At 34.2% G+C, this 26,603-nt stretch overlaps 3 protein-coding genes and 1 long non-coding RNA gene across 9 annotated transcripts in view; 2 read left to right on the top strand and 2 right to left on the bottom strand.

Annotated features, from left to right (window-relative positions):
* Positions 1–4,381: 4,381 nt before the first annotated feature.
* Positions 4,382–6,688, bottom strand: LOC138181412 (acylglycerol kinase, mitochondrial-like). Of its 2 annotated transcripts, XM_069116169.1 has the most exons (9): positions 6,519–6,688; positions 6,136–6,434; positions 5,935–6,054; positions 5,467–5,857; positions 5,275–5,390; positions 5,005–5,180; positions 4,793–4,939; positions 4,597–4,715; positions 4,382–4,525 (listed from the first exon to the last, which is right to left on the bottom strand). In XM_069116169.1, exons 2-9 carry the CDS (start codon positions 6,243–6,245, stop codon positions 4,412–4,414), a joined length of 1,293 nt encoding a protein of 430 aa, XP_068972270.1. In that variant the 5' UTR covers positions 6,246–6,434; positions 6,519–6,688; the 3' UTR covers positions 4,382–4,411. The 2 variants fall into 2 exon arrangements, with proteins under 2 accessions (XP_068972270.1, XP_068972269.1); XM_069116168.1 differs by having other exon boundaries at positions 6,136–6,688.
* Positions 6,689–7,004: 316 nt separating this feature from the next.
* On the top strand, positions 7,005–11,759 carry LOC138181411 (DDB1- and CUL4-associated factor 8). Of its 5 annotated transcripts, none has more exons than XM_069116164.1 (13): positions 7,005–7,431; positions 8,466–8,876; positions 8,960–9,154; positions 9,221–9,310; positions 9,407–9,702; positions 9,774–9,917; positions 10,080–10,303; positions 10,374–10,539; positions 10,616–10,778; positions 10,853–10,983; positions 11,039–11,176; positions 11,250–11,360; positions 11,455–11,759. In XM_069116164.1, exons 2-13 carry the CDS (start codon positions 8,558–8,560, stop codon positions 11,614–11,616), a joined length of 2,139 nt encoding a protein of 712 aa, XP_068972265.1. In that variant the 5' UTR covers positions 7,005–7,431; positions 8,466–8,557; the 3' UTR covers positions 11,617–11,759. The 5 variants fall into 5 exon arrangements, with proteins under 5 accessions (XP_068972265.1, XP_068972268.1, XP_068972266.1 ...); XM_069116167.1 differs by lacking the exon at positions 11,455–11,759 and adding an exon at positions 11,422–11,448; XM_069116165.1 differs by having other exon boundaries at positions 7,007–7,431; positions 9,434–9,702; positions 11,250–11,369.
* LOC138181413 (BOS complex subunit TMEM147) lies at positions 11,407–13,610 on the bottom strand. The gene is made up of 4 exons (XM_069116170.1): positions 13,301–13,610; positions 12,948–13,086; positions 12,652–12,873; positions 11,407–12,569 (listed from the first exon to the last, which is right to left on the bottom strand). Exons 1-4 carry the CDS (start codon positions 13,375–13,377, stop codon positions 12,318–12,320), a joined length of 690 nt encoding a protein of 229 aa, XP_068972271.1. The 5' UTR covers positions 13,378–13,610; the 3' UTR covers positions 11,407–12,317.
* An 828-nt stretch (positions 13,611–14,438) lies between these two features.
* The window catches only part of LOC138181824 (uncharacterized), a 55,188-nt gene continuing 43,023 nt past the window's right edge, over positions 14,439–26,603 (top strand). The window contains exons 1-2 of the long non-coding RNA XR_011173612.1: positions 14,439–14,633; positions 15,644–16,393. This is a non-coding gene — a long non-coding RNA (uncharacterized LOC138181824). The remainder of the gene's footprint in view (positions 14,634–15,643; positions 16,394–26,603) is intronic.

Here is a 26,603-nt window from a genome sequence, read left to right as displayed (position 1 = left end):
TCAAATAGAATATCGTATTCAGAGTCAAGCTCTACTAATGGTGCGCGTTCGGTTTGTTGTAACGTAGTTTTTGGTTGCTGAGCGAAAGTATGTTGAACCGGTTTGGGTGAAGTGGACATGGAGTTCGTTACTGGTCGTGGTTTATACTGTGGTCGATCGTTGAGATGAACCATCTGTTGCTTGCACGTTCTGTCTTCACAAAAATATCTTTCGATTTCGGCGGCGCGTTTCTCGGCTTCAATAACGTTGCACGGCGGATTGGCAAGTAGAACTAGTCCTATTTCTGTTTTTAATCCTCGAATAAAATCTGTTACTGAATCTTTTAGAATTAAGTCGCTCATGGTACGTCTGGTTATTTCGTCTGGGTATTCGTTCGCAATACTATATTGTAGTTCATTGAATAGTTTCCTAAAGCGAATAATGTAGCTTTGTACGCTTTCGTTCAATCCTTGTCTAATTTCTCGTAATTGGTCTTGGTGATCACGAACCGAAGTTTGAGTTGCTACGTTCTGCCGTAATGCTTGATATAAATGTGCGTATTCTGAGATATGTACATTACGTATTGCCATAGCTGCTTTTCCCGAAATTTTCTCAATCTTAATCATTTTCAATAGTAAATGTTGTTCACTACACATTGCCCTCATCTCTCCGACTTCTTTAATAAATTCTTCTACTCCTATATCGTCTTCGCCGTTAAGTTGTGGGATACATCTTAGTGCGTATTTAGCTTTAATCTCTGGTTGTGCAAAACGTTGAGTGAAAGCTCTGTCTTCGGATAGCTGAGGTGGTATCTGAGGTATTGGAGGAGGTCCTCGAAGGGCTAATTGGTCTCTAGCGGTGTGAGTTGTTTCGTCTAAGGTTATTAGGGAACTGGCTACTGATACATTTCCCATATGTATTCTTGCTAAACTTTTCCCTACTAGTGCGATCTCTGCTGCGAGTTTCTTGTTTTCTTCGTTTGCTGCGCGTTCAATTTCGTCAATACGTCGTGTGAGTATACTAATTTGTTGACCAAAAGCTTCGTTTTGTTTCTGCATTGCGTCTAATATAGCCTTAATTGTTGGGTCTATCCCACTGCTAGTTGAAGCAGCGCCAACAGTCTCGATTTTATCCTCTCGCGGCGTTCCCATCACCATACTGGTTGTACTATTTGTGCTATCTGTGCTTGAATCGCTAGAGAAGCTGTCTTTTCTCGTTCTGTATTTGGTAAAAGAATCCAGAGTTTGCTCACCTTGAACGTTTAGCCCGTAGGAAAGGTTCCGTTGCGGTGTTCCTTTGTCAAAACGTCAAAAGTGTTTGCTCTGTTGCAGTGGTCCGTTGATCCTCAATCTTCAAGGTTGACCGTAGCTCGAAATGCGTGGTTTCGTTTACTTGAAGCTGATGGATCCTGGCAGGATCGCCAAAATGTCACGTAAACTTGAGGGTTAGATGATAAAACAAGAAGGTTGAGCCGTAACACAACTATTAACTTTTTTTTATTAAATTTTATTATGAATTCAATAATCACAATCACAGTTCACTCCAACAACTTTATTTTGAATCTAGTTACACTGATGGGTATGTATAAATCAAGTACGCGACTGATCTAAAGGTAGAAACCGGTAAAGATATGTTGGCTATTCTAAAGATAGAGAATAAGTGAAGTTTAGTGACGATGTTGTGGCGGAGGAAAGCTAGTTATGGGTGTGTCTAAGGACACGGGATGAGCTGATTCTTTAAGGACAATTTTGGCTAGGAAAGTGAGGGCGATAGATCTTGCTTTCGATTGGATCATAAGAAGGTTGGTGGATTAGGAAGGGTACGCGTGACGTCAGTCCACATTAGAGGCCAGATGTGAGCGGGTCCTCGCCGCGTACCCTCAATAACCTCAAGGACCCACCATAAACAAACTTTTAGTTTATTGTTCCTGCAAGTTTTATCGGTTTATGGATGGTCCTTGGAACAGTCCTTAGATTTATTACACGTTCTTACAAATTACGGAGAAAGCAGGTAGTTACCCAATGGGAAAACGGAATATTTGGCTAACGGAAAAGCTGTTTATTTCCATAAACAATGTCACCTACGAGTCACGTTGGTAGGAGGCTTCTCCCTCCTATCTTCATTTATTAACGTGGGCTATAACCAATTGACATCGCCGATCGTTACTAACTTTTCCTAACGAAAAGTGTGAACAACGAATTCGCGTTGTTAATTCAAAGGGGCACACCCACACCGAGCTTTCCTCCGTAATAATACAACACCTCGGCATTGAAACTAAAACCTATCATTAGTCAACATCTCTCAGATCAATCGTGTAAACTGTGCTATTCAATAAAGTTCGATAGAAAATAAAAATAGTAGTTGTGTTATAGCTCAACTTTCTTGTCTTTAAAACCTAAGTCTTAATTTTACGTGACATACGCACCGAGGATGTGTAAACATCTGGTTACTATCTTGCCCTCGATGTGTGGCCTGGTCTCTGATGTGGATTGAGATGTGGTTGATGTTACAATGTCGTGGGCTAGCAGGTCCCAATGCTTGCGATTGCGATGTATTTTCGGACGTTCTTCGTAGAATCGTTAACATGGGCGAACAGAACCAACTATTTTACGCGTTTCCTGTGTAACGTAAAATAAGAAGAAATTTAAGAAAAAAAAGAAACTTTATTTTTTTTCTGGTTTATAATACACTTCCGAGCTCTAGGCGTGACTGTTCAAGACTGACTTGGATGATTTTAAGAGGAATATTTAAATTCTTTTATTCGTGGGAGTGGGAAAAGGCTTCGGTCGTACTTATCATATATTTCTGAGAACGGATAGAGTGAACGGATGCTACCCCAGTGGTCACTTATGCTAAGGCGCTTGGAATTTCGCTATCTTATCGCTTAGTTAGTCGGATTCCATCTGTGACACCTGCCATCCTTGAATAAACGCGATGTCAAGGGTAAATCGGGATACGTTCATATCAATAGTAGATTATATTCCCTTAAAACTCGCTTATGATAGTCTTCTCATAGTTCTTCCGAGCGCACTTTGTATTACACAGCTATCACAATAAATAATTTCACTGAAGAACGGACTTACGAGATTGCTGAATTATTCCCTCTTTCGTCGCCATCTATGTTTTCGCGTTCTATAAGCATGAATTATATCACGGCTTAACAAAAAGATACGATAAGTCTTAATAATACCCATTGACCACCACAATCCAGTTCTATCAATTCGTCGGTATGTGTTACTCATTTGACAACACCTAAAGCGTTCTTCAACGAATTATATTAAAAAGATACAGAAACAATCGGCTCCGGGCTATTATTACACGATGCACAACGAATCCTAACTTCTCGATTGAAGCAATTTATTTTAAATAAATTGACTAACATCATTCGGTCAATAAAAACATTATTCTCACTGCCGGAGTATCCAGATTTGTATATATAACCATGTAGATTTCTCTCTTGCTCTTTGTTATATTATATCTTGTTCTATTATATTGCGTTATAACATATCACGTTATATTATATTACGTTATAATGTATTATGTTATATTACGTTATAATGTATTACGTTATATTATATTACGTTATATTATATGACGTTATATAGTATTACGTTATATTGTATTACGTTATATAGTATTACGTTATATAGTATTACGTTATATAGTATTACGTTATATTATATGTATAAAGAAAATGTCGATTGGTTAACAAGAATACCAAGGTATAAATATATAGATATATGGAAAATTCAGGAAATCATTATCAGAAAAGTCGACTAGTCCTGTTTCTTGTACAATGTTGGTTAGAAGAAACACCAGATCACGATGGACAAAACCATAAAGAGTATGTAAAGTGCCAAACAATTCTCCACTCTCTTTTTTAGATTTCTTCAATCTTACTTGAAAGGACTTTGAAACAAATATGTGTTTGTGGTGATAATGGTAATACCTTCTGCAAAATCTTAAAAATACTCATGAATTTCTTTAATTGTTAGAAAGATTGCATTTTATCTGTGTTAAATTTCATATAAACCTTTTATTAGGAATGTTTTATAACAAAAAGGTACATTCAAAATATTATCTGACGAATGTGATACAAATATCAGAGCGCTTTCTGCTGTTTACAATGTAGTATCTCAGAAAAAATTAATAGGACTTAAAACAATAAATATCATACTGTAAAATAAATATGACATAACATAAAAGTGTTACAAAGTAGGTAAAAATAGATTATATACTCACAAGTGTCATGTTCAAGTGATAACAGTATACATTTAGAAGCGATCATAAATTATATTTATGATATAATAATAAAAAATTTTGTTAATTTTTTTTACTGATATTTACTTCTTTTTCAATATAGTAAGACATGAAGGTTTAAAACAAATAAACAGATCTTAAATTTTATTTACATATATATATATATTTTTTGTTAACTGTTCAGTTGAGGACAAAATACTTTTACTGCCTGCGGAAGCAGCTTAAGTTTAACTGCCTTTAGTTCATACTCCTCATTATCAATGTATAATGTATGATTTTTATCGGTCTATAAATGAATCAACATATAGAAATTAAATAATCTTTAAAATTTGGAATATTCAAACTATGAAATTTTACCTTTTGCGGAGTTAATTCAATTTTTTTGGCTTCCACTATTTGATTACATAACGATTTATTACTTTTTTCTTTTTTCCAACCTTCAGATACGAAAGAAAAGTAGTTGATATCCTTTGGACCTACATAATAGAGGTAATTTTCCATGATCTTGATTATATATATTTAATTTTATTCCATATGATATTAGTTTAATTACCAATTTTCACTTTTAAAGATGGTGGTGATGATTCAACTTGTAACTTGTCTATATTGGAAGTTGCTACATGCAATTCGCAAGTTGATATAGGTAGTTCATGGAGAACGTCACATTTTTCATTTATTCTTTTACTAAAATCAATGCTATCTAAAAAATATGGTATCCTGTGCTTATTTCAGGATATTATGTGTACTGAATATAACAAAACATACCTCTAGAGGCATTATATCTTGGTAGAAATACATGCCACCACCTTGTATTTAAATTAGAAATTAGGTTGTTTTGACTACAACGAGAACAACCTTCACAAGGAAGTGTATATTTTAATACTGCATCACAATATTTGTTTAAATTCTCTTCATAACCATTAAATACATAAGTCACATATCTGTACATTAAATACATGATATTAGGTAATATAAATTTACATTAATGTGAATATCGTGCAAATTCCAAAATATTGAAGGAAAACATATATGTACTTTCTTAAAAATCCCCAGTACCAATACTTGTTAGCAGAAGCATTTGCATCTTTCCATACACCCCATTCCACTGTTCCCATAGCATAAATTGGTTTTGCAGGTTCTTCGGGATTATTCTTTAATTATAAAACAATATAAGATTTTTACTTACTGAAAAAGTTAAAATTTGCTATGTATATAACAGAAACATACATCAATAGGTTTAACTTCAATCATATCCATCATTTTTGATTTCTCATGTATAATTGCCATTGTTGCCTCTATCACTTGTTTTATATCAGATAGATCATCATATTCATGATACAAAGATTTTGCAATTTTATTTGTTTGTCCCAATGGTAAAATACCAATGGGACACTGTTTGACTGAATTAAGATTAAGATCATATTTTCTTACTAATCCAGTTAAAACATCAGATAAAGTACCATCTCCTCCTGCAACTATGATAGCATCAGTAGGTGTATCTAAATCCATTATAATTTTACGAGCATCATTCTGTGAGTCTGTCTGTATTACAGTTACAGCAATTCCAGCTAAATGCAAAAGTGGCTCACAATAATTTTGAAATAACTTTTTAGCTTTCCTACAAATAAGGATAATAGTTAATCAATAATTAAACTATAAGTGGAAACATAATTTATAAATCAAACATAAACAAACCCTTTTTTAGCAGTTGGATTTAAAATAATGGTTACATGGCGTGGTTTTATATTTGTTGGAAGTGGAAGATCACCATATTGTGATACACTTTCACAATATTGTCTCATTAATTGGTTAGCACTAAAAATATTACCACTTTTTAATGTCATCACAACAGTAGAATGAATTTACCAATTATAAGACTAAAACTTTGTATCTTACTCGTATACTTCCTTGCCATATGAAATTCCATATGTTACAGCTGCACATGCCACCAAAGATTTTTTCCAATTATTTCGTATAGTCCGGAAAAAGCTTAATATTTTAGCCATTTCTTAAACACTTCTGTTTATAACAACATAACCTGCATGAATCTGTTCTTTATGTATTGTACATCGTACGCTAAGTAACATTTATAAACAATTGAAAGTTTTTTAAAAGTACACAAACATTACGAAGATTTATTTAAAACCAATAAAGTCTGCATTTTTTCATTTTACAAAAAAATTAATTTTTATTATCTGTAATAAGATAATCTCAATTTTAACAGTACACACACTTTCTGAAAATTTATGAAACACGTGTTTCAAAAAGAATTCTCATACTTTAAGAAGCTTGTAACTTTATGAAAATCTTTTCTGAAAAGTTTTTAATTCCCAAGTCCTTTAATTATGCGGTATTATGAACTGTATGTACTATCACTACTATTACAAGTATCCCGTCTGTAGTATTATCAGAAATATCATATATATACAAACTACAAGTTGATCGGAGAATGACTTGATACTCACGTGTTTAGGATAGTTTACAATTCCCTTTAAATTCCACGCATAAAATATTAACAAATATTGCGAATTTAATTAAAATTATAAAATTCCAAATAATAGATTTTTTATTGTTGATAAACGGTAAGATAATATAATAATCTGATTTAATGTAATATCTGAATTTTATATTATTAAATATAAAAAAGTACATATGTACATATAAAATATTTTGTGCAATAGCTGCTCCATCTGTGATTCCTAAATCATGAAAATTGCCTCGTTATGAAATTCGTCAATTATTTTTTATCATCACGTTGATCACTTTTTCATAGGTGAATCTTATTTGTCCAAAGCGTGGTCCAAATGCGGATTTGCAGCCGCTACGCGTCATCGCTATAAAACAGGACAATTTCAGAAATAGTTCAATAGAGATATTATAAATTCTGTCCCTTTATATCTCGTTTCCTAAACAGGAAACAATAGAGAAAAAGTTTGTGTTAATGTACACACGTGTTTCCCGCAGTATTAAGCAGAGTGCGAGAAACTGTTCAAGCTTCGGAACTTAAGCTCGACAGCTCTGCTGTAAGCTAACAATAAAACACTTTCATAAGTATCAGCCATTTTATCAGTTAATTTCATTTACAAAAAAAAGAGAATGGACAATAAATTTATATAACACGTAAATGTACGAATTTTTTATTCGTATATTTACATATGCATAAAAATAATATCATGTTTTTACGGATGACAGGTCAGTGTAATTATTATTTTGATTCTGTCACTTGTCGGTGGTTATAGTTAACTGTATTTTGTAAAACGCAGTACCTAAATCTATAAGATTACGCTTATGTTAATATTTTGTAGATGTACATATTTTTCTGTATCCTTATGTTCTACTAAAAAGATCAAAATCATGTATTTTTAAAAATTTATTTAATAACAAAATAGTCTATAATTATTGGTACATTAAACAGTGGAATTTATAATAACTTTACGTGATCAAATTGTTGATTTTACGTTTTTTAAATATTTTGTTTATATTTTGCAACACTGTACCTGTATGTAGTACTAAAAATTGATAGGATAATTTCCAGAAATCTGAATATATAATTTATTTATTCCTAAAATATCCATTCTCTTAATGAAATTTTATTTTACTCAAGAAATATCTTCTTTTTTGAGACTTAAGTGACAGTATACAAGGTATGATTGTAGTAATAGAACTAAATATTAGATAAAATTTATATAAAAATAAATGGAAAACATAGAATGAAATATTTTTTTAAGACTTCGTTTCCAAGAAAATTGGTTAAAGAAGGAGCTGTAAGTATACCTGCATATATTTGAGTAATTGAGATTGGATTTTCATATAAAAAACCAATAATGTACTCTAAAGATATTGAAAATCTCAATAAAATAAAAGGTTATTAAATGCTATTCAATACTAAAAGCAAGAGAATCATCCGAATATTATTTATTGGTTAGAATTTTAAATAAAGAAATAAGATCAATATTTTTTTAGAATTCTTGAAACTCTACTATTGTATAAAAGTAATTATTAATCCAGAAACAAAATAGCATACTTAGTGATTTTTGAAATTAATATATTGGAAAATAAGATGTAGAATAGAAAGATTTCATTCTATCTTTTTTCATTTATTCTCTATATTTTCAACTATTTTTTATGTAAAAAAGCAAATCTTAATTGGTTATATCATCATAATGATAACGCTATGTATAACTATACTAAGTTAAATACAATATTCATTTAACTTTATATTACAGGTAAAGTTAAATTGCAATATAGATATTGATAGATGAAAAATACAAGTGAAACATTTATTATATGCAAAACCTTGGTTTAATGATAATAAAAGATGGATTCTAAAAATTGCCATAATGTGTGTAAAGAAGTAAATGATATTGAACTATCTACATCTAATAATAAAACAAATGAGATAATACAACTTGTTGAACCTTTGGTTGATAATAAATGTGATGTTGCTAATAAGAAGAATACATTTGAAGAAAATCAGAATGAAAACTCTTTAAGAGAAACATCATTTTCTATTTTTAATTCTACAACATTGTCAGAAGCAACCACCTCACAAGACAATATTCTAATTTCGTCAAATGATAGTGAGCCAAGCTCTCCTTCTAGTAATCAAAATAAGTGTAAAAGAAGTATTTCAAAAGGTGTTTTAATAATATTTTATTATTTTGATAGTTACCAAATTTTTATAATTATTTAATGTACATTTATTGATGTTAATTTCTAGCTCAAGTAGACGATGATAATTGTGATGACAGTAATATATTTAATGAAGAATCGAGTAAACATCAAAAATTAAATGAAAATGTTTGTAATAAATCAAAATCAGAAAATAAAAGTGTTGATAATGCTGCACAATTGGTAAAAGAGCCTAAGGATAGTTGTAGTGAAGAAACTACTGAAGATGTTGAGATGAGATCAGGTAAATAGTTGAAAAGAGACATGTAATATATGAAAGATTTTGATACTATATTGTATTTAAATGCAGAAACTGAAGAAGCTGCAGCTCTTAGGGAAACAAAGAATCATGAAGAAGGACTAGAAATTGATAATGATAGTTCACATGCTGGATATGCTGGTATGTATTGTTACATTCATTATCCTTATTTTATAAATTTCATTTTCATCATTAAACATTGCAAGAAATAAGAACTGGTTTTATTGGCACAATTAGAAAAGTCTCTTTTATCAAATGTAACAGAACAGGATTTGCGACAATTAGAAGAGTCCCTCTTATCAAATGACTCAAATTTCGATACTGAACAAACAGCTAGTGAAGAAGAATCAGAAGAGTCAGAGCCACATACTCCTGCATGTTTGAGGAAGAAAAGACCACAGCCAACCTGGTTTGTAGTGCCAGAACTTCTTCACCGTGAAATGGGAATTAATCCATCGTTTCAACGTAGATATTACGGTTCCTTACATGTTGTAGAACACTTTGAACTTATGTACAAACTTAAAGAGCATGAGGTACATGTCTCATGTTTTAAACTTTGTACTTAAAAAACTAGAATGCAATCTTTATTATATAATCTTTTTAGGGTTGTGTTAATGCTTTAAATTTTAATAAAAAAGGAAATTTATTAGCTAGTGGTTCTGATGATTTATATGTAGTCATATGGGACTGGGCAATAGGAAAAAAACATCATTCTTTTGCTAGTGGTCATAGGAGTAATATGTTTCAAGTATGTATACTGTATATACGTATGTATACTGTATGTATGTATATACTAAATATATTTTGTAATGAACTATATTTCTATTTAGAAAATATGTTAATATATTTTATCTTTGTTTACTTTTTTATTGTTACAGAAATGTATATCATTGCGATTGTTTATTTTCAGGCTAAATGGCTACCATTTGATGAAGAAAATTTAATGGCTACATGTGCTCGTGATGGACAAGTACGTTTATTAGATATTAGACGTGGCGTATCACGAAAATTAGCTACGCACAATGCGCCAACTCATAAACTTGCACTTCATCCTGATACGCCACATGTTATTGTTTCTGTTGGTGAAGATGCAAAGGTTTTGTCTATAGATATTAGAGAAGAGAAACCAACGAAGTACGTCTTTTAAGTAGCCTTTTGTGAAACATATTTTTTTACAATGTATAAAAACAATTATATTGTATAGGTTGCTAGTCGTAAGAGATGGTTCTTTCCACGTGCAATTGTACAGCGTTCATTGTAATCCTCTCAAAAGCAACGAATTTTGCGTTGCTGGTCGGTCTCAATGGGTTAGAGTATATGACCGACGAAATGTATCTAAACCAATACACGAATTATGTCCTTCACATTTGGTATGTTTTTTGGATTTTATACAATTAAAAATAAAATTATATATCTATTTTGTAACCTAATTTTCATGAATTACAGACCGAGAGGAAACATGTACATGTAACTTGTGCTTTATACAACTACGATGGAACTGAAGTTCTTGCATCTTATAACGACGAAGATATATATCTATTTGATGCAATATCGCCACAACCTGGAGATTTTGCTCATAGATATGAAGGTCATAGGAATAATGCTACTGGTATATATTATTGTTTGGTACATTTTACAAGAATTAAATGAAAATTTGCACTTATTATATTTCATATTTCATAGTGAAGGGAGTTAATTTCTTTGGGCCAAAGAGTGAATTTGTTATATCTGGGTCGGATTGTGGAAATATATTTATCTGGGAGAAGAATACGGAAGCAATCGTAAATTGGATGCCTGGAGATGAACAAGGAGTGGTATGTAATCTATTAAAAATATAATGATAAAGTTTAATAACACTCTGTCGTATAGGTAAATTGTTTAGAACCTCATCCACATATTCCTATTCTTGCAACAAGTGGGCTTGATTGTGATGTGAAAGTTTGGGCACCTTCTTGCGAAGATCCACCTTCACTTCAAAAAATAGAAAGTGCACCTTTAATTGAAAAAGTATGTATAATTTACGAAAATTGTTGTAATATAAACATATGTATGTTATTATTTTATATATGTTCTATTCTAGTGTGTTATATCTAACGCAATGAACAGGGCACAAGAAACTACTACCGAATCCGATGCATTCGATAGTCAAATGCTTTGGATATTATTAAGACATATTCGTCATACGGAAAGAGTAAGACTAGTGTGTATTGATTAGTATAAATTGACAATTATAAGAATACAAAATTTTACAGAAATTTATTTGATTATTTTACATTGTGATGTAGAATCTAAACGTAAGACGAGTTTCTAGTGATCAAAATCAGGATGATGATGACGATGATGATGATGATAATATTGATGATTCTTCGGATGATGATTCTTCTGATCATAGCGATAGTCAATCAGAAGGAGATGGAATTAGAAGATTGCAATGTCCTCCATCTTAGAGGTATTAAAACGGACTATTCTACGTTTTGTACATTAATATTTATACTGTCTTTGAATGATGTTATTACAAATGGCTAATTATGATGAAGAGATTATGATAAATTTAGACGTTTTGAAATTTTGATTTATCTTGTTCTACCAATTTAGTAGTTTAATAATACAAGTGATATGTATAATTTATTATAATCATAAGATTTAGGGTGCGTTGAATATGTATAAAGACTTGCTAAAAATATGTAAAGTATTAGATGAAGATTAGAAATAATGTAGATCCATTTCTAGTAACAACATAATTAAAATTTTGTATTATTCTCTGAAAAATTAAAAAAATTACTGTTCCTAAAAAGATAAGTATTTACGATCATATTTAACAAATATACCCAAATTTACATTCTTGTTTTTATTATTTATAAGTTTAATGATATTTCAGAATAATAATATTTTAATCGTTTTTCCAACACAAATTATGTTTTGAAAATTGTGAAAAGAATGCCAAGTTTAAATATCGAAATGTAACATAAAAGAAAATAAAGGATTGTTTCTATGCACAATATTGTTATTGGTACAATTTTTTTTGTTATATAAAACAAGAAGTTAGTAGAACAATGACACAATTTAGTAGTAGAATAAGATTTACTTTGTAATGTGTACGGTAATATGATTAAAATATTGATCTTTTAAAATGTACACATAATGTTCTTCAAAAAATGCCTATGGAATGAGCAAGACCAGCATACATATATAATGTCGTAACACCCATGATGAAAGTAGTAGTAGCTTTAACAATAAGGGCTGACCATGGGCCAGTTAAGAAAAATACTAGGAGAAAATCTAAAATAAGTGGCCTATATACTGTAAGTATAAGCATACCAACTACTATTGGAACTAAACTTCGTTTTAAATCATGTCGTGACCATAACCATACAAGTGTTGCTGTAGTTATATGTTGTACCTATATACATAAAAAATAAAGTTTTAATAAAAAATTTCCTGCGAGGCATTACTTATTGAAGTAGTAGTATATTATTACTCACTAAATTAATATTCGATTCAAGACTCTTTTGAATGTATTTCCAATCAAATTCTGCGCCTCTTGCTCCTACCCATAATAGGAGAAACCTAGTAAGTAATACCTCAGCTCCAGCCCATCCAACTCCAGCAGTTAAAATTTTTGCATGCCCTTTACCGGGTATATTGTTCAATGATAATAAAATTCCTACTAAATCAGCTAAATCTATCGAGGACTTTAAAAATTCCTACATAGTTTATTATATGTTAAATAAGTTAATCAATAATTAAATACAAGCAAATTAAAAATATAAATACATACACCAATTAAATCATAACCTTCACCTCCTACGTTATCTGCTGTAGGGAAAAAAGTAGCAAGTGCCAGCATTTTTACTAATTGTGTAAATATGTAAATACCTCCAGCTTGAATACATTTCCAAAATGCACCATATTCTGATCTGAAAGTTTACATATATACTTCGAAATGTGTTATTCGTATGATACATTAAGAAATAAATTATAATTATAATTAAATTATAATTAATATAGTATAATTATTACATGATATTAATTGTCATATGTAGTACAATCATTGAAATCAAAATAAATTCCAAGATAATGATCAAATAATAATAACAATAAATAGGTTAGAAATGGTTAGAATGTACTTACAACCCTGAATATTTATAGGTAAGATAATATGGAACATAAACTAAAGCTAAACAATTTCCAAAATGATATAATGTCATCTTTTCAGTAATATTATGTAAATTTAATTTAAATACTATTCATCATTATATAGCAGACGATTCATATACGAAAGATGACAATATGACAAGTATTAAATGGGATGTTATATCTGCGGTAGGGAAGTGTGTATTTTTTATAGTATAAAAGCACAGACGAGATACAGAATAGACGTGGAATACAATGTTTTTCCATGTCCCACGTTTTCGGATTATCATTTTCGTGACATATGCGCCACTATCGATTCAGTATAGTACTGGTTTAAATTAAAACTAAAGTCTTATATGAAATTATAGATGAAATATAGAATAGGATATTCTGTAATCGCAATGAAGTATTAGAATTCTATATTTTTATAATACTTCAAGAAGCATTGTACACTATCAACATAATATATTGCTGTATAGTAATAGTTAAATATTTCACTTACGTAGTTTCAAATAAAATTATAGTTTCATATACAGAGTGGTTGGTAGCTGGTGGTACAAGCGGAAAGGGGGTGATTCTGCGCGAAAAAAGAAATCGAAAATATAGAATAAAAATTTTTCATTTGAGGCTTTGTTTTCGAGAAAATCGACTTTGAATTTTCGCTCGGTACGCGTGCACTTTATCACCTCTCGTTATAACGGATCTCACTGTAGATTGTTGTCTCGATGGAAAAATTTAAAAAAAAAAGGAAAAAAAAAAATAAAAAAAAATTTTATTCTATATTTTCGACTTCTTTTTTCGCGTAGAATCACCCCCTTTCCGCTTGTACCACCAGTTACCAACCACCCTGTATATGAAACATAATGTATTTTTAAATCTTTGTTTTCGTTTGAATTTTCATTTTTGTATTCTCAAATTAATTGTTAATTACATACATATATCACAAACGAGTACCTATACTTAATTAATGATTACATATTACCTGATATTATGAAGAATAGAGTATAAGTACTCTGATAATAGATAAATAATTCTTATATTCACCGAAGTAAATTGTAGAGGGCGTAAGAAAGACTAATTATTTTCTAGGTCGGTATTTCAGAACGTGAGACATGAAGTCCCGTGTAATATCAGGTCTATACTGTACATAGTCAATGATCAAACGTAAAATTTTTTTCATTTTATTAATAATTTTTTATTAATTTCAACGTAGTTTGTGATCATATGTATGTATATCGATTTTGAGTTTTAAAGATTTGTCATTTATAATCTACAATAAAAATGAAAAAATTATAGTGTAGTTATTAAAAAAATAAGTAATTTTTTTCAGGTACGTTATATTTTATATTTTTAAGTTCTTTTATTTATATGATATTTATTTAAGAAGTTATTTCGATTGTGCTTACTTTATCTACGAAGTTCTTAATCTATTAGGTTATGTTTTAGTTTGTTTTAAGTAAGGTTATCTTTTCGTTTCTTATTTTCATTTCCAAAGAAATATTTAAACGGACAATAATTATTCTGTTCATTAATAATTTCACAGATCGATAAGTTTATATATTTACAAGTGGTAGATATATAAAAAATACATTATTTACATGATATAATTTTCAATAATTTTTAATGTATAAATTATTTAGTTGCTTATAATTTTTTAGTAAGATTAGTCTACAACGTGTATGTACTATAAAACTATAGTTTCTAGTACATTATAACTTATATATAACTTACATGGCACAAACGTTTTTTTCTGCAACATTAAATCATCCCCTATATATTTTAACCCCTTTGAAAGGGGTACCAGTCACCCCTTTAATTCCTAAAAAAGGGGTGACTGATAAAAAAGGGTGTTGCAGCTGGAGAGATATTGACTATATGTTTCTAATAGTTCTGTTTTATTTAAATGCTTTTTTTATGATTAATTTCATTATAATGTGACATAGATACATAAACATATATAAGTATATTTTCATTAAAAGGACAAAAGTTTCATGAAAGCAAAAAATATATAAAATATTAGAATGTATTATGAATTTGACAATTCTTTCTCTTATATTCAGTTAGAATTCACAAGACACACCCTTTTAGCTCTGGGATTTGGAGTATTGTCACGGAGCATGCTCCATCTTCTTAACGTTTCAGTCTGCTTTTTAGAATCCATCTACCCTTTCCAACGTTGTCGATGGTAGATACGATCCCTTCTTTTTTTCCCACTTGGAATCAGTAGGACACACCCCTTTTAGCGTGGGATTTAGAATATTCCAATGGAGCATGCTCCGTCTGTAAACCACCACAGCCTGTATTGTAAAAGCAGTTCTCCCTTTCTATCATTTGTGATAGAGAACCCACTCCGAGGGATTGGTTGGGAATTCCCTATGATTGGTCAGGGATGCTCTGGGAGGTGTTGAGTATATCCTGGCATAACTGTTCTCCGTAGCAAGTGCAGAAGGAAAGATCAGTTTAGCTGAGACTAGCGTTGAGTTCACTTCATATTGTGTTGTTTAACTACTGGTATAAGAACTAAGCAAATTATCTGTTTTAATGTGTTGCATTTATAAACATAATAATAGTGCGTGTCAGTGTATTAATACATTAAAATATTTGGGTATTATTTAAATATAACGTTTACTCATATATATATTTTTAGTTTACATAAAAGTAATTTATTTTGATTAAAAAATGAAACTGTATGCAAAGAAAGTTCAGAAGTTTCAATATAAATTTTATCTTTTGTCTTTCTATTCCAATACCTGTAATTATTTGTGAAATATAGTGTTTTATATTATATTTATTTTCATATCACAAGAACAAGTAACGAGTACAATTTATTTTTTACAAAAATATATTTATATAAACAAGAAAAATAAAGAACATATTGGTGATTTTTTTTTTATTTACCTTTCAATTTATTTTAATCTATATGCTTCTTCATACAGCAATGTTTTCTTTAGCATTATCATAATCATAGTATCAAATAAATTTATATATTTATAAACAAGTTGATCAGATTTAATCGTTATATATAAATTATTGCACAAACATTGATGTCAGTGATATCAAGATTTTTAATACATACAAAATTCAGAACAGGTAAGGGAGAGTTTATATATTTATAAATACAAAAAATATTTTTATTTGTCTATGTAATTGGATATTTTAGTTTCATTTATATTTCAGTATAGCACGTTGCAATAGTTGTAAAAAGATCGTAATAATTATTTATAATAGAATGTAATTATAAATCATGTTTTTATTATAATTCTACAAGTAGTCGTAAGAGGGCACCACCATTCACCATTAGTCTACCGTAGATTTTCTTTCCTCTTTCAAATACTAACTTGCACTTATTTTTCAAAATACATATTATATAATCATCTACAAAGATAATAAATAAAAATCAAAGCGAAAGTAGAAACTATAAGCAAAATTACTGCGAAAAGCAATTTTTCTATTAAAATTATCTATAATTTTTATATTTACATTTAGAATTTCTACATTCAAAATCTACATGTAAATTTATTCTTTCCACAAATTATCATCATTTTAAACAATTGCGTGTTGATATACCACGAACCAAATATTCTTTGTTGTTTAATTGTAAAACGTATATAATACTATACCACTATATCTTTAATTTGAGTAACATCTTAACTCAGCCCTGTAGTAATGTTAAATGGGCTAGTCGAGTAAAAGTTTCAGCTTTGAAAATAATTAACTCATAGTGGAAGATTTAAATTGTCATTCGCATAAGTCTGTTTTTATAATAACTCGGTTAAATGGATCGTTCAGGTTTAGAAGAGAAGACTGCGTTCTTAGCCCGAAATCCAGGGGTTGAGACCATCCCGAAACGACAAGACGATACATTCTTCCCTTCCCGTGTATTCTTGTAAATCCACACGATATCATCCTCGCTTTTCCCCTGTTTTCCGATCAAGTTGCGCGCTCAGCAAAGCCGTGTTTGCATTTCTCTCTCCGGAGAGAAGCATGGCCGTGGGAGGGGCGGCGCGCAATTTCGAAAAGCCGATTTCAATTCCGTTTCCTTTTACACGGAGAAAGGAAATCTCGAGTGTGGCTCTCTTCGAGGGGGGGAGGGGAGGGGGACGGCCATCTGGGATTACGGGAATCGCGCAGACGAGGCTGGAAACACGTGCGAAAATCCGAAATCCTGACGTCTCTGCCCTTTGCATCGATCGTCCTTTTTTTCCCATCTTGATCTTCCTTCTCTCTCTTTCTTGACCGATACAATAATTTTAAGCTTCTTACTTTTGCTGGCGTAAACCTTTGAAATCATGTCGAATCTTCCATTACAATGAATCATTGCACACAGAAGTTCATGTACCTATAGATATCCGATCGTACGAAATTGTTCGTTATGAGGAAGCAGGAATGATGAAAGCACGTTTCTTATATTTGGTAGAATTTCTTGTCGTGTACCTGCACGTCGAAAGCACAGCACAGTACATTCTTCTTGTAAATTTTTCTAATAAATTCGTGATTCCTTTGAGAATTACGTCACGGCTGTGTATAACGATGAGATTCGTTTCCGGTTCCGGTTTTCATGACTTTCGTCCCGTCAACTCCATTCTTCCACGCGCCTCGCGTATGCTCTTTTCCTATTTCTCTTCCTGTTAGATTTTTTTTTGTGTCTATTTTAAGAATTACCAAATGTCTGAGCCAGAAACAATTCTTTTTCTCATATTTATTCATATCTTCTATATCTTTTTGTAGATTTTATTTATTACTTATCTGTTGTGTTCGATCTGTTTTTTTTTCCTATTTTCTGAGATTCGAGGGGAAAGTGTGAAACAAGGAGTAATTCGTTTATTTCGACAGACATTTTTGTCTGCCATATTTTCATTCCTAGTGCGCGACGCATAAACACATTTTTATATGACACAGGAGTTGATGTATCTTCCCCTTTCCGGGAGCGGTACCGGAAGGAATAACGCCCTTTGTCATGTACGATGGCGTCCTCGTTGATATTCCGCCGGCGTCTCTGTTCTTCTGGGACACCCCGTTGCTGCCCCCTTTCTCCTACTTTTCTCCGCTCGCTCTGTGGCGTTACATACGTCGTTGAAAGGTGTGAGAAGATACTGATTCGCAAATGCTTTAAGCGCGTCACGAATCATTCGTTCTGCTCGTTTTATACATACTAGGAAATTCTATGTGACGAACTATCAACCCTTTAGAACGAGAGAAAGTTAACTGTGCAATACTAAACGTATACACAAGCCCGTCAACGTGGTGGCCAAGAAAATTGATACAAGTAGAGTTTGAATGATTAAGAAGCACCATTTTATGAACATAACACTTGAGACGAGTTCATAGAAAGTATGAGCAATAAAAAAGCTGTTACCCGTGAGAAACATTTAGAACAAAAAGTAATGCAAACGTGATGCTTCGCTATACTATTCTAGAACCAATATAAAAGAAGCAAAGAAATCCAATAATCGTGTTCCAATCCAATAATCGAATTTATCTTAACAGCTTCGTTTCTGATAGTGAATAAATTATAAAATCCCACACGATTGCGAATAATTTTGTATGTAATCAGCTTTTCTCTTCGCTGTCCGGCTGGAACCAGGGGCGGGCATAAAATTTCCATGGCCCATCGTTAAATATTATTAAAAAATGCTTTTAGCAGCGGAGATATCGCGTTCGCCGGTTATCGATACGACCATGCGATTCGCGTTTTAAGGACTGTCCTTAAATGTATGTCGTAAACGGCGTAAACGAAGGAAGAAAGAAAGAAAGGGGAATCGGACGAGGAAGAACGATAGGCGGTGGTCCATTCTGGACCGTGCTATTTCTACTTTGTAAGGGTGGCCCGTGGTTCGCGAGGCAAGTCCCGAGCCAATAAAAGCTTTACAGCCCCGTAATGAATGCAAGAAATAATTATCTCATGAATACATTAGTTTTAGTATCCTCCGACACGGATACGAACCGTAAAACCGGCATTGGATGTATCTTGACCCAACGCCGATTTCCAGTGTGTGCCCGTTTGCTCACGGTCCTTAATCGTTCATCTTTCTTTCCCCTTTTTCTCCCCTGTACGGTTCTCCTCTTTCTCTTTCGCCGTCTCGGCCATTAGCACCACCTCGATGGAAACGCGAGCCACTGGGTGTCTTCCCTTTGAAACACGGACGAACGTGCGTGATGCTGCCCAGCGGTGATCGTTCGTCACGCGTGTGTTAGTCGGAATTTTCTTTCATCGTTTTTAGAAAAGTTATTATCGGTATCTTCTATCGTAACTACTAATTTTTCCATTACCCCTTTCTTAATCCTAGAATTTTAGAAATTTTCGTACTATCGATATGACACTGTTCGCTGCTGCTTTATTGTACATGCTTATTTACATTCCCGGTAGTACATGGATTAAGGAACGTGTTGAGAGAGGAACGGAAGCTTTTCTCGACGATCGATCTTCTCGTGAAATCCAGCGTGTTGCACTGAACCATTCGATGTCTAAAGACAAAGAAAAAAGAACACGAAAGCTTATCGAAGCAACGTTAAACAACCACCTCGAACGATGTGGATAGATCAGGATGGTATAGAAGGGGGGAGGTGTATTTGTGGACGAAGTGGGATGTTCGTTTGGCCATATCGTTGGTGGAACCCTTTATGTGAATAGTAGTATGACGGAGGGAGGTTCGAAGGGCGAGGGGTGAGGAGCAACGTTAGTCGACGTTAGGAAAGGGGTGCATCAGTAGACGGTGGTGCGGAGTGATTGATCGTTGCTTCGCGACACCCCCGTGTTCTCGCAGAGTGGATAAAGGGGTGGAAAAAGGAGTGGAAACCCTTTCACGCTTTCACGGATCAGTCAGGGGATCACGTTCTCGGCTCTCCCCATCCTCCTCTACCACCCTTGGTACATGGGACATGCATCACCCTATCATCCATCCCTCTTCACCTCTCGGCCGTGGAACGTTTGCTCGTCGGCATCGCGAGATCGAATCTGCAAAGACAGTGCGGCTGAAAAAAAGATATGACGATTATCCTTCGAAAGTAAGGATAATGGGCGAATACCTGTAGAGGTGGAACAAGGATGTTTGGAAATTCATGGTAAAATTGAAAATATATATACTCCTATCAATAAGTATCGGGACGTTTTTATAGAGTTGTAGTAATTGATGATAAATAGATAGAGTGTACGTGTGTGTGAAAATTAAACACAACGATACTTCGTAACTGTTGGTTTTAGGTATTATTACTGGAATTAATCGCAGCAGTTTTTCTGTCGGCTTGAAACCTCTTTTGTCTGACTTATCTCAGAAATGAAATAATGTTGAGATAAAGAACTTTTAAGATAACTAATCGCTTTATATATCTATAAGTTTATAATTAAATGACATTCTGTTAAATATAGGCATGTTCGGATATTTTTAAGCATTAGCGTATGAATTCCAGACGAAAAGCAGACTAAATCGAAATTCCACGAGGTTCATATAAATGGAACCATAATTTAGAATATAGGATACTTTCAATCGAGAGAAATTCCGTAATATCCATTTAAAGTAAAAATTGTATAAACTTCTATCAGAGAGGTTTATAATCGAGAGTTTAATCTTTTGTGCCTGAGTTCATCCACCCTTGTTTCTGGGACGTTTCCTTTACGCGAAATTAGATTGCTGTTCCGATGGAGCAGAAGTCGGCGAAAGAAACGGAGAATTTCCAACTGACCGGTGCGGTAATTACAGAAAAATTCAGCTTTACCTACTGGTTGGCCATGGCAAGATTAATCGTGTTTTCGAAAGCGATTTTCCGCGAGGAAAATGTCTCTTTCATTTACGGACGGCCACGGCTCGCCGGAAGAACCCAGACCGGATGACGGCGTCTCATACATCAGACACCTAATTCTTCCCCTCGCTGCTGTGTTAACTCTTACATCTTATCCATTTAGAAGTTCCATTTAGTCCCGGGCCAGCCGGTAGGCTTGTCACTCGTAAACTGACGAGCCATAATACGTCTCGTCATTGATATCTTCACCATTTCGTAAACTTACATCAATCTAACCGTAGCAGAGAGAAGCGACGTAAAAATAATAAGTCGCGGAAACAAAGAAATTAGGAAGTTTCGAGTTTCGATTAACCCGGCCAAAATTTTAGAGAATCATGATAATAAATTAATTACATTTTAATTCGTAAATAAAAAATTGACAAATCTATTCAATATTTTGATCTTCTTTTCAAAGCTTTTATTTAAGCGCGAGCGATGAAAAATTGAAAGCGATTTTGAGTGTTCTAATGCATTTTATTATTAAATATTATCTTTCCATTAAACTTGTAATTATCCGAGCAGGGTTCAATCGAACAACGGGATCGATGAATCGGTATTGAATAGACGCGAGGATGTGCAAGACGAAAGTGGATATTGCTGCTAAATATTTGAAAGAAGCCCGATCCGTAGAATTTCGTTGATATCCCGCGGGAATACCTCCGCGTCTCGCAACTTTCCTGGAGTTTTCTTCCCTTCGATTTTGAGCCGGTCAATTAGCAGGAAAGCTTTTTTTTCAGACATCTTTTTCACGTTTTTCTAAACCCGAATTTTTATGTTCTTACAAACTTTTTATCTCTAACGACTTTTCTTTTGGATCCTTAATATAAAAATATAAATAATTCTCAATATATTATGGACTTTTAAAGTAATGCCGAAGAGCTTCATTTGAATCGATGTCTTATTATAAAAAGGGAAAAAGAAATTATTACGAGGTTATACGTCTTTTCGCTTGCCAGCAAACACGATTGTTAATTCATCAAAATTCTCAACGGAGATCGAGGAGTCGAGATGGAAAGGCGGGCGAATATATAGGCTTAAACCGAAGGGGATTTTAAAATTGAAGGTCTCGTAGGATGGCAGGACATACGTACGATTCTTCGGTTCGATCTTCAGCCTCGCATCGGGAGAATGTGTTTTTTTCCGCGCCCTGAAACACGTCACATGAATAAAAAATATCCTTCAAAGTTGCCAACCCCAGCGTCTGGATGGCCGAAACCCCTTAGTCCGACCAATCCGAAGAAAACGTGAAACCCTGAATACCGGGAATGCTGGAAGTTAAAGGGAAAAAGGGAGAAAAAGGCTCGTACGTTATCGCTATCCCCTGGTATTCTAATTTCTTTATCACGAGTCATTTCACTGTGAAATTTCACGCGTTTTTTGCATGGCGATCTTTTCCCTTTCGTCCAACAAATTTCTTCTTATTCGCGTTTATAAATTCAGAACGAAAGGTGTTAAAACATTCCTCGGAAGACAAACTGAAACAGTTTCACTTTTTATCGCTCATTGTCAGATATATTATTAGCGTTTTCCAATTTCTCAAAGAAAATGACTCGTTTCCACCAAGTTAAGATTGTGCAAATAGTCGTAAATTCCGAAGTAAATTTTGAACAATAATTTTCCCATTCGCCTTCTTTATTTATATTATCGCTCATTCCAAGTTTTCGTTTTGCTACTTCTGATCATCACCGTGTCGCTAATGGAGTCATCTTTGTAACGTTACTATCAAGAAGCAAATCCGAAATTTCGTCGAGGTCTCGTGTCCAGGATACACGCGTCGATACTTTCTTCTCGCGAAATCTACCCCTAATATATTGCATCGAGTTTACAGAGGGATGGAGTCGCGTTACTTGGTGCAAGGGCGCTTCTTCAGTTAGGTAGAAGGAAGAGGAAGGTTGGACAGGAAGGTTACGGCTCATAAACCATCCTCCGGTCACTGAAATCGTCCCGAACTTGAGCACCCATGTCTACGTGTGGGTGCGCATGTCGATTCTTCCGGTCGTGCACGCGTGATCCATGCGATTCACCACGCGAATCCACCGCTTTCGAGGAACTTGTTTACTCACCAACGTGCACTTTTACAGCAATAGAATATCGATTTCGCGAAAATCCGGCTGTGAGTCCTTCATCGCGAAAGGAATCATCGATTCATCGCGGACGTTGGAAGTTTCGTTCCAGGATTAAAGCGAGGTCTTATACACTTTGAACTTCCTTTAGAAACTTACTTACTGTTCTAGCTTTTCGTTTGCAAGAATTTTTGTGTCATCATGCTAGTGTATATATAATCGAGCAGTTTTCTACAAAAAGGACTCATAAGACGAAACCGCGTCGGAAGTTTTAATTCTGATCTTTTAACGTTACCTACGTTTGAAAGAACTTGGTTCTTTCTACATTTACAAGATAGATAACGTTTCGTAAAATATAATTCGATCATTTGATTAATAAATATACTTGGCATCTAAAGAGGTATATGTAGACTTTTTTTTTTTAGAAAACTGTTCCACTTTTATGAAGGAATATATTTGGATAAACATTTAATACGTGGAAATCGTAAGTTGAGAACCGTCACACGTGTGTAATATGAAGATAAGATGTCCCCCATGTTCCCATGTGTCATGGCCCTCTATCAAGGATTATGTTGCCATCTACGATGCCGCACGCCCCTCCCATCCCTGAACGAAAACATCGCGACGAACTTCCCTGGTCAGCCGGAATCCCTTAACCTTTTGCACTTTCATGCGCGGACCTTCGCGTTCTTTTTTTCTTGTCTCTTTCGGTCAACGAATATTTTCAAACTCAAAGTTACTCGTTGTGGTTACGGATAATTTAGTTTCTGAATTCGAGGACGGAATTTCCAGACTGAACTTTCACGAGGCACGATCGCCATGGAGGACTTGAAAATATATCGTATTCGAGACGACTTAAAGCCGGTGGGGTAGAGGTAGGAGAGAAACCACGGACGAGGAAAACGACACCCTCATGATTTTTTAACGCCGAACGCTTTCACGGCCGTATGGCGAGAGCTTGCGCCCTGGTATCCTGTTATTTTTCAGGGGTGACTCGAGCACTTTTTTTTTATGAATCCACCAGGAATATTCCTCTTCCCCTACATGGCTATCACCAGCCATTACTTTTTCAACAGTGGTACTCTGTTCTCACTGTGTCTCTTACACCGCAGATTGCAAACAAAGTAATCCATCGGAGAAGAAGAAGAAAAAAAAAAAAAGAAAAATAAAGAGCTGTATAGGAAATAAAATTTGTTGGTCCATCTGTTCTTGCAAAAAATACGTGTGCCTTTCTTTATTTTATAATATATATTTATAATATAATATGGCGATCATATGTACACCTTTCTTTAATAGTATAAATTTATGTTTACCTTCGAGGGTTATTTCGTTTCATTCGTAATCGCGACGTTTGTTTCGATTTCTTTCTTTCCTCCTTTTCCACGAAAAGTATCCTTATTTTTCTCTTTCTGCGGGAATAGTCAGCATCCCAAATGGCCCGTGCCAGGCGTGTCAGCCTAATGAATGTGCTGCATAGCGAGGGTGCGTTTGATTCATTTCGCCGAGGGGGTTGCCCGTCAGGCCGCATTCGCCACGCGTTTCAAGAGTCTTTTTTTCTGTGCTCCTACTCGCGAAAATCCACCCCGGAAGACTTTACACGGGCGTCATAAGCCGGTGCACTTAATTTAAAGATCATCGGCCGACGAAAAGTGGTCGGGACCTAGAGGCTGTATCCACCACCCCCTATTGCGTTTCCTTCTCTCAGTTTTTTTTTCTTCTTTCTCCCAGGCCCATGGATTTCCGCAGCGGTGAACTTTACAGTCTGTGCATTCCGCTTTACAGTTCATTTCACTTTTCCTCCTGCTGGCCACCCGGTTTTTCCACCCCTGCTTCCTTCACGTCTCCTCGGGAGGCTTCTTTAACTTTTATTGTTCACCTCGATTCACCCTATTGGAATCACACGTATGCTTGCAATCTTTCACTTAGTCTTTCGCTTATCGAATCTGTATTTTCTGAATGTTTGAAGCATGTTATGATTTCTGATACGAGAATCGAAACACTCAGTACCATATAATTAACCAGCTGAAGAGAAGTTTCGCCTTTGATGTTCTACGAAAGGAATCTTTGTTTCTTCGAATAGAGATATTAATAAATATATCCAAGAATTTTCTCAAATTTTCCTTGAAGTTTGAAATCATTAAAATATTAAGTTTGCATATAAATGATCCAAGAAGAAATACGTTTAATCTTATAAAAGGGGCTAAAAATGATCGACTCAGCGTTCGCATACGAAAAATACCGAACAATCGATAGACTGGACAGCGGAAAACAAGGTTATCGACCAATGCCACAAAATATCAATTTCGACGTGTTAACAATTACTAAAATCTGGATAGAAAACAAAAGACACTACCAAATTCTAAAATCCTAAAATCTAATCAATCGTCGAAAATAATTATTCGAATATTTACAATGAATATCTAATTCTTGGAGCGTCCGGATCGTAAGAATCCCGTGCACCTGATTAATGCCTGAACGTCACCGGTCATCGAGATCGCGTCCGATCGATAGGTCGGTGAGTTTCGCGGCGGATTCGACTGTCGTTGACGCAGTCTCCTCTCCAGAGGAGAAAGGAGAGGCAGCGAACGTAGGCATGTGGCAAATTGCCGGTGCTGCCAGTTCGAATGGGCCTTTCTCTTTCTCTCTTGCTTTCGGTTTGCGTCTGCGAGCGGAGGTGGAGAGGCGCCTCGAAAGAGAGGTGGAGCAAGAAAAGGAAGGACGAGCCGTCTGGAGGAAGAGGGCAGTTGGAAACGGCGGCCGCGCAGCGGAAGGAGGAGGACCGCAGGACGAGGTGGAAGGAAGGCGGCGGGTAATCTGTGATTCAAAGAGAGCGATCCATCTTGCGACATGCCAGCATTCAATCGTCGGCATTTGTTTGTGAAATCAGTCCCGAAGGACTCATCCCGTGGACTTTGTCTCGCCTCTGCGATCTTCTTTTTCCCCGTTTTGTACGATCGAGAAGCCCGGTTCGTGAAAATTGACGAGATCTTCCCGTGAAAAGCGGATGAACGTGGTGTTGGATCTCGTGGTTGAAGTAAAAGTAAATAGTTCCAGCAATCGAATGAAATTATTAATGGATGTGATTGCCTTACAAAACATGAAAATGGAAGCAAATTGGTAGATTTTAATGTTAGTGAAATCCGACGATTAGTAGACTGTGTATATTTATGCATTTATGGACAATTCAAATATACAAGAAATATACAAAACCTTCGAAGACAAGCCCTCGCTATACTATTCAGAGAGTGAATGTTGTGCTGATAAAAATGACTTTTGCCAGCTGATAGGAATGACAATTGTCTCTGATGTGTATTGTCTATAGAATGTTAAAATCGTACAATTTCTCAAGATACTCAGAAATGATACAAAACCACTGACGATTGGTGACGTCATCGATCTTTCTTGATGCAAAGGAAGCGGATAAATAGGAGGAACGCATGATCGAAGCCAAGCAGGGCTAA

Source organism: Bombus flavifrons, chromosome 7 (assembly GCF_040668555.2).
Source record: "Bombus flavifrons isolate JBK064 chromosome 7, iyBomFlav1_principal, whole genome shotgun sequence".
Classification (NCBI taxonomy): domain Eukaryota; kingdom Metazoa; phylum Arthropoda; class Insecta; order Hymenoptera; family Apidae; genus Bombus; species Bombus flavifrons.
The sequence above is the reverse complement of the archived record's forward strand: the minus strand, read 5'-3'. Positions and strand labels throughout refer to the sequence as shown.